This window comes from Nicotiana attenuata, unplaced genomic scaffold, assembly GCF_001879085.1.
Source record: "Nicotiana attenuata strain UT unplaced genomic scaffold, NIATTr2, whole genome shotgun sequence".
NCBI lineage: Eukaryota > Viridiplantae > Streptophyta > Magnoliopsida > Solanales > Solanaceae > Nicotiana > Nicotiana attenuata.
The window spans coordinates 63,575-72,564 of NW_017672205.1; the positions used below are offsets into that span (position 1 = coordinate 63,575).

The 8,990-nt window shown below is 34.9% G+C and overlaps 1 protein-coding gene across 1 annotated transcript; it reads left to right on the forward strand.

The window, feature by feature from the left end:
• The first annotated feature begins 1,583 nt into the window (after nt 1-1,583).
• On the forward strand, nt 1,584-6,355 carry LOC109212317 (ferric reduction oxidase 4-like). The gene is made up of 8 exons (XM_019375946.1): nt 1,584-1,841; nt 1,983-2,079; nt 2,223-2,414; nt 2,568-2,802; nt 3,332-3,659; nt 3,771-4,008; nt 4,996-5,714; nt 5,971-6,355. The coding sequence occupies exons 1-8, from the start codon at nt 1,691-1,693 to the stop codon at nt 6,108-6,110; spliced, it is 2,100 nt and encodes a 699-aa protein (XP_019231491.1). The 5' UTR covers nt 1,584-1,690; the 3' UTR covers nt 6,111-6,355.
• The last annotated feature ends 2,635 nt before the right edge of the window (nt 6,356-8,990 follow it).

The window sequence follows — 8,990 nt, forward strand, 5'->3', positions numbered from 1 at the left end:
TCTGTTCTTAAAATCCACGTAAATTAGGGATTCAATTTACTTTACCTACAGTCAGTTAATTCCTAACTTTAGACAACGTCGAGCAATGTAGTGTCGACATGTGATCAGCTAATCAGTTGCCTTTTTTCTCCTTCTCTTACCTCCTTTTTTTTTGTCAATGAATACCATTCTTTCTCCAGCTTCAATTTCTTGTCGAGTTGTCCTTATTTTTCTTACGTAAAATTTATCATGTATATTTCTTTGCAAACCTAAAATATGTAACCAGTGTGTCTCCTTTCCAAATGATTAAACTTTTAGACGGGACAAACGCAAAATAATCATAGTTTCGAGAGAAAAAGGTTAGAATACGTACACCCACTAACAAAATTTTTTGCGTGTTTGGAAAAGGAATGTAATGTGGAATGTTACAGCTTTAAAATAAATACTAACAAAGAGTATTATTACTCTTTCGTTCAAGTTTTCTCGATTCACTCAATTCAATATTCAAACACTTTCTATTCGCATTCTTAAATGTATTATACATTTGCTATTTTTTCTTTTTACGAAAGAAATTCGCCCACGATACCTGCTTAAACAATTACAAAGACCAATCATATATATAGTTTATATATCCAGTAGTACTTAAAATGAAATCAATCAGATTGCCAACCCTTGAATGTACCACTTGATTTGTGTACTGCAACTCTATGTCTAGTTAGTCAACTGTACTTGCAGTGCTAGTACCATCTGAACTTAGAATTTTTCATTCGTCCAATACCTTTAAATAAAAGGAAATCTTTTAATTAAATTATCTTTTGAATCGATGCATCCATTCCTATTTGCTATACGTGTGGTCAACTTATCCCTCATTCCAAGTTAGTAGTACTAGTTTTTAGTTTTGTACTAGAAGATCATTTTGGCTCATTAGCTTTATGTACTCTATTCATTCTATTTTATGTGGAGATATTATTATTTTGGGAGTCGAATAATTTTTTCTTTGATTATAAATTTTTTTAAACTATTTTTAAGTATTTCAACTAGTTACGGTACAAATTTTTAAGAAACTTGAAGAATATATATATATATATACGTGCTAAATCACACCGGAAATTAAGTTCTTTCACATTCGTTCCTTCATATAATTAATTGAGACAAAATGAGTATATTTTTTCTTGAGTATAACTTGTCTACATCGTAGGTCGGTGTAAAGAAATTTTTATACTATCACATCACTTTAAGGATATCTACAGATAAACCTCTTTAAAATGTGAGATTTGTAATATTAAAAATAAGACAGGTACCTACTCCACCAGATAAAAATGACCTAATAGTGTAAACATGTCTCAAATTGACAATATACATAACTTAAACTCCTTTTTTACCTTGATCGGCAAAAGAGGTAAATTGACTCTTCCTGTTTATTGAAAGGCAAATAAATCTTATACTCTCATTTAATAGACTGCTATAGACCTTAAGAAAAATCTCGATTAAAAAAAACTGAGATAGTACCAGTACTTGGGAAGTCTACGCAAGGGAATTAGTAGCTGACGTCAATCATAAAAGGTAAACGAACGCATGAAGCAGGGTGTTCCACTTTTGTAAAGGCTACAACATCTCTTTATAAGCCAATCTCATCACATGCATATGTATATGCAACAACAATCAAGACAGTAGTAATTCAATTCAAGAAACGATCACAGTTTAGGCAAAGATGGGGAGCAGATTCGTGTGGAAAATTGTTTTGCTATTGGTTTTTATTGGATGGCTTTTCATCTGGATAATGTTACCTACAAAGACTTATAAAGATTCATGGACTCCCCAGCTTCAAATCAAGCTCAACTCTACATATTTCAGAGAACAAGGTAGTAATTAATTAAATTAGCTTAGTCTAATTTTTCTCGTTTTTTCCAAGTTAGTATAACGCCAAATCTGAACCATTTCCTAAAGTTGAGTAGCAAATTTGAACCTTTGCCCTAAACCTAATTGACATTTCTTTACTGCAGGGACAAATCTTCTTTTATTTACATTTCCTATAATGTTGATAGCTGCTTTGAGCTGCATCTATCTTCATCTTTACAGCAAGTCAAGTTCTGATCAGAGGTTAGTAATTAATTGCTATTTAATTTCTTGTTCTTGTTCTCAGCCATTAATATTTATCACGTACGTTGGAGGAACAAAAAGATAACATAATTATATATTCTCGGCTTGTTATAATTTCGTGACTGATTAGTGCATTTTTACAGTACTAATGGTAATAAGGGGCAATATTTTCGTTCATGGAAACGGCCTGTGCTTGCGATGGCTCCACTGGGAATTGTGAACGCCGTTGAGCTTGCCTTTGCTGCTATGTTTATCGCGCTTCTAATTTGGTCTTTAGCCAACTACGTCTATATCAGCTTTGGTCATCTCCATATGCACAAAGTTGGAGAGAAAGTGTAGGTTTTCTACTATTTAAAAATAAACAGTTGAATCCTATTGTTGAAACGTATATATATATGTGTGTTCCGCGTAAAAACTGTTGAATTGAACTAATATTACAACATCGATCCGCCTCTTGTTATCAATGGATCGGTATTTTGGGTTTGCAGGTGGATGGCAAAGTTTCGAAGTGTATTTTTAAGGCTTGGCTACATTGGGAATATTTGCTATGCGTTTTTGTTTTTCCCCGTGACTCGATTATCTTCTATTTTGCCGCTGGTTGGGCTAACCTCAGAATCAAGCATTAAGTATCATATCTGGCTTGGTCATGCCTCAATGGCCCTTGCCATTCTCCATAGTGTTGGCTTCGTCATATACTATGCCGTGTCTAACCAAATGATTGAGGTTTGTTGACACTTACCCTTAATTGATACTCCTCGGATCTCAATTATACTCTCTCCTTTTTAGTCAGTCTCATAAAGAACGATATATTTTCATATTTAGTAACAATTTAATTTTAAACTCCCAATTTTATCCTTCATGTGATGATTACAGAAATTTTCTATAGCATATTTTAGATCACAAGTTTCAAAGCCTTTCTTTAATTCTCAAACTCCGTACCCAATCAAATATCATCACATCAAATTGGGACGAAGGGAATAATATGTATTATAGTCTTGAAGTATTTGGAGCGCTTAGTTCTACATCTTTTTAGTTGGATGATATCTTTAATGACAAACGACTTTAGAGTGAGATTTGTGGATTTAACTAAACTTGATTATTGCTTTCTGCTCGAAGTATATATACATTTGTAAACAAAATATAAAATGAATAAATGTAATAATAATTAAGATCACTCACTTTGAGCCCATTGAGGCTAGATTTTGGATTCCCTTCTGTCTTTAATTAGTCTTACAATTAAATAATATTGCAGATGTTAGAATGGAGCAGTTCCTACGTATCAAACGTGGCTGGAGAAATTGCTATCTTGGTTGCAATAGCAATGTGGTGTACCAGTTTGTACAAGATTAGGAGAAAGATGTTTGAAGTATTCTTCTACACACATCAGCTCTATACTCTCTACATATTCTTCTACCTATTGCATGTTGGTGTTGCCTACACATGCATGATCCTCCCTGGAATTTTTCTCTTTGTGATCGACCGATACTTGAGATTCTTACAGTCTAAACGAAGGGCTCGATTAATTTTTGCACGCCTTTTACCTTGTAGCACTATTGAACTTACTTTTTCCAAGAATCCAGGTGAATATAATTTTTACAATTAGTTACCTTTTCAAGATGTTAAAGAAGCTACTAGTATAGTAGTATGCTAGTTATTACTGTATATTGTACGTACTTATTTTGACTTTACAGCATTGACGTACAACCCTACAAGCATCTTGTTTGTGAACGTCCCAAGCGTATCCAAGTTGCAGTGGCATCCATTTACTGTAGTTTCTAATAGTAATTTGGAGGCAGATAAAGTCAGTGTTGTCATTAAATGCATGGGAAGTTGGAGTCAAAAGTTAGAAAAACAACTTTCTTCTTCTCCGGATCATCTTCATGTCTCAACAGAGGGACCTTATGGACCTTCATCATCACATTTCTTAAGGTAAGTGCCAAGGCGTAAACTTATACAAAGATTTTTCTTTCTTTTTTCTTTTACTAGTGAATGACTAACAGAATAATTACACTTACCTCTCCACTAATGTTGACATGGAAAGTCATGGGATCTTCATGTAGTTTACATTAAATGTTTAATTTAAAATACAATCATCCGTGTTAATTAGTTAGGTGATTTTACCTCAAGACCTTTCCTTCTTGTTATTTTTCACTATGCATTCGTGTTTTTATATTTTTTTTCTTTTATTCATACGGTATACTTGTATGTTTACTTGGGATATCATGCATGCGAAAACATTTATCTAGTTTATAAAGTACCAACCATGATATTTGCTAATGATGTCCGCGTTGTAGTACATTTGATCTTTAAAGGGGAACATTATATTTCTCTTTATCTAAATATTACTCCTTCCGTCTCACTTTACAAACAAATATTTGATCAGACATAGAATTTTAAAAGAAAACGATAATTTTGAAACTCGTGGTATAAACCATGTCATAAACATTTTTGACCCGATAAAATGGTAAAACGAAAAGTTTATTAAAGTTGAATACATATGATTTATTTTTTTGGGAATAGGCTAAAAAGGAAAGTGTATCATATAATCAAACTGCTCTTGAATTTATATTCAAATATCTTCTTGTTGAACACATCATCTTAGTAGTTGTTGCTCGACTTGATGTGAGTTTGAGGGTGAAATTGTTTCTACAGATCTTTTGTAATTCATGATCAGTTTAGCTTCTATAGACTTCTAATTTTTTCACTAGGTCATCTAAAATATAACTAAAGGCAGTCGTCCATAATAAGTAGAATTATTAAACTGAAAAATAATATATGCTACTTGCTACAATAAAGTAAAAACGCTGATATAATAAAAGTTATGTGCATTATCGGTATGTACAAATTAGATTCATAATTCACTAGTGATCTCTTGTACAAAGAATTTAAGAAAAACAATATAATGTGGCATTGCAGTCGAGAGTGCCTAGTGATGGTCAGTGGAGGAAGTGGAATTACTCCCATGATTTCCATAATCCGAGAGCTCATTTACAGAAGCACACAACCCAACACCAAAGTACCAAAGGTGATCCTAATTTCAGCTTTCAAAAACACAGCTGATCTCGCAATGCTAGACCTCTTGCTTCCAGTATCCTCCACTCCTGCTGATATTTCCAACTTGGATTTGCAAATCGAAGCCTATATTACTAAAGAAAATGGACAAGAACATAGCGTTGAAAGTGCCCATCACAAGCAACTCATCCAAACAATAGTGTTCAAACACAATCCAAATGACTCCGCCATTTCTGCAGCCCTTGGCCCAAGCAGTTGGCTATGGCTCGGCGCGATAATTTCGTCCTCATTTGTCATGTTTCTCCTTTTGTTAGGCATTGTCACACGTTACTCCATATACCCAATTGAGCGCGATGGCAGGCTCTATCACTACAGCGCAAAAATCATTTGGGACATGTTCTTGGTTTGTGCCTCCATTTTTATTGCCACCAGCATCATTTTTATGTGGCAAAAAAGGGACAATGAAGCTGAAGGGAAACAAATTCAGAATGTGGAACTACCTACCCCTACAAGTTCACCTGCAGGTTTATTATGTGGTACAGAAAGGGAACTGGAAAGTCTTCCCCACCAGTCTCTTGTTCAAGCCACTAAGGTGCATTATGGTGCAAGGCCTGATCTAAAAAGTGAGTTTACTAATTCTTGTTGGTTCACTCATATATACACAGGGGCTAAGTCGGAAATTTCTCTACAATTTTTGAAATTTAATGTGTATAAAAAAATTAATACTAGTAATATTTAACTTGTCCATAGTATAATTTTTAATTTTCCGACAAAAGGTGTTCAACGACTGAAGCTCCGCCTTTGAGCGCTCACACACGCCAATCTTCTTGAAATAATTGTTATGAAAGGAATTAATTATTTGAACTGCATGACATGCAGGAATACTTTTTGATTGCAAAGCATCAGATGTTGGAGTTGTAGTTTGCGGACCACAGAGCATGAGACATGAAGTTGCCAAAATATGTGCTTCTGGCTTGGCAGAAAACCTGCATTTTGAGGCTATCAGCTTTAACTGGTGATGTTTGGGTTTGTTACGTAGACAAAACGAGGACAGATGTGTGGTTTTTTAATACTGTTTCTTTTTCATTTTATTTCTGGTTAATTGCTACTCAATTTGGAAGGATTGGCTTTTGGATTGTTTGTTGTGTGCAAGTTTCTAAGATAGGGCTAAGAAAGTTGTGTTGTACAGCATAACCTGCTCAAAAGTTGTATAAAAATAATATTGTTCTACGTATAAAGAAAATAATGAGCGTTTTTATGTGAATACGGATATACGTGTAGTGTATATATGCTTGCATGTGCATTCGTGTTGTTTCGTCACACAAACCTAAACTTTGTACAGAAACTAAAATTGTAGACAAAATTCATTGATAAAAGGACAAATCACATTAGTAAGTGGTCTGTGTTATGAAACAAAACGAGTAACTTCCCACATGAAGTTCAGGTAAATTTGATTAATAGCCTGTTTGGCCAAGTTTTTTTTTTTGGCCAAGTTTTTTTTTTTGGCCAAAAGTACTTTTTTTTAATATGAGGTGTTTGGCCAAGCTTTTGGAAAGAAAAAAAGTGCTTTTGAGGAGAAGCAGAAGCAGTTTTGGAGAAGCAGAAAAAAGTAGCTTCTCTCCAAAAGCACTTTTCTGAGAAGCACTTTTGAGAAAAATACACTTAGAATCAGTTTTCAAAAGCTTGGCAAAACACTAATTACTGCTCAAAGTGTTTTTCAAATTAATTAGCCAAACACAAACTGCTTTTTACCAAAAGCACTTTTTAAAAAAGTACTTTTGAGAAAAGCATTTCTCAAAATAAGCTGATTTTAGAAGCTTGGCCAAACGGGTTATAAGGGTCATTCAAGTTAAACTTTGTAACTGTTTAACCAGAAAACTGAATATTTGGTTAAAGCTAGAATTTAATAGAGAAATCGGGTTACTGATAATCAAGAAATAAGAGATTTTGTGAACAACAATAAAGCATTGAATAAGAGTATATTTCAGTATAATCAGAATGATATTTCGTGTCTTACAAATGTTGTGACTTTCTCCTTTTATAGTCAATTCTAAGAGAAAGTGTAATATCTTGGTCTTAATGAGGCAATTACGAGTAGTAAATGACATTAAAAGAAACGTTATTCAATCATTCTTATTAACTACAAATTCTCTAACATATTTAGCATTTAATGTTGAATTTGGACTCTTTTACGCTATCAGATTCATATCTTCAATTCCTTTTGATCTTCGAGCTTTAAATGGCTCGAACAGGTNGATTATAGATGAAGACTGCTTAACCCGTGTATACTTCTATCAGAATAATTGTAACCCTGGGCTAGGAATTTTAGTTTATTTCCTTTTGCCTTACAGGTCGTGACTCATCATTTAGTACGGGTTAGCGTTTTGCCTATCATCTAAAATCGTTAGTAAAATTTTAACAATTCAAAAAATAAATAATTTAACGTGGTGATACCTGACCGTGGGTTTTTCCTTAGAAGTAGTATCTCTTCAAATGAATTGCATTCCAATGTGAGGGAAGCACCTTCCCGTCCATTGTTTCTAATTCGTATGCTCCTTTTCCTGCAATGTCCCGAACTCTGTAGGGTCCCTCCCAGGTTGGACTTAGTTTACCTGCTTTGGCTGCCTTTATAGACTGAAAAACCTTTTTAAGCACGAAGTCCCCAGTTTTGAAATATCGCAATCGTGCTTTCCTGTTGTAATATCGTTCGATCACTTGCTTTTGTGCTGCCATCCTTATTAATGCGGCTTCTCTTCTTCCTTCGAGCAAATCAAGGTTTACCCGCATTTCTTCACCATTTGATTCTTCCGTTGCCTGAGCATATCGTGTGCTCGGTTCTCCTATTTCAACTGGGATTAAGGCTTCTGCACCATAAACCATTGAAAATGGCGTTTCTCCCGTGCTTGTTTTTGTCGTTGTACGATAAGCCCATAATACTCCAGGTAATACCTCAGGCCAATTACCTTTTGAATCTTGTAACCTTTTCTTCAAGTTGTTAATAATGACCTTGTTCATTGATTCTTCTTGCCCATTGCCTACTGGGTGATAAGGTGTAGATGTGATTCTTTTAATTTGCCAGCTCTCAAAAAACTCAGTGACTTGAGCTCCGATAAATTGAGGGCCATTGTCGCAAACAATCTCCTTTGGTACACCAAATCGACATATGATATTACGCCAAATGAAGTCTTTGACCTCCTTTTCTCGTACCTGTTTAAATGCTCCCGTTTCTACCCATTTAGTGAAATAATCAGTAAGTACAAGTAGAAACTTCACCTGACCTTTTGCTTGTGGTAATGGACCTACGATATCCACCTCCCATTTCATAAAGGGCCACGGAGCTATGACGGGATGCAGTAACTCAGCTGGTCTATTCCCGTACCTTTGACATTTATCACATTTAGACACAAAACTGTTTGCTTCCTCTTCCATCTTAGGCCAATAATACCCAGCTCGAATCAATGTTTTTACCAACGACCTTCCTCCCGCATGATTTCCACAATGTCCTTCATGTATTTCTCTCATTACATATTCTGTTTGGGAAGGTCCAAGACACCTTGCTAATGGACCACCGAACATCTTTCGATAAAGGTTTCCTTGATATAAACAGTAATGAGCAGCCTTTTTACGAAGCGCGTTTGCCTTCCTTTTGTCATCAGGTACGGTTCCATACTGCAGAAAAGCAACAATCTCGTTTCTCCAATCCCAGGTTAAATTATTAAAATTTACCTCATTCTTATCAGGCTCGAGAATGGAATGGAATAAATGTACAACTGAAGAATTTGCATCTTTTGCCACGTCTGCTGCAGATGCGAGATTGGCTAAAGCATCTGCCTCTAAATTCTCATCTCTTGGTATCTGCACAACTTTCCACGTCTGAAACTGCTTTATTAATTCACGTA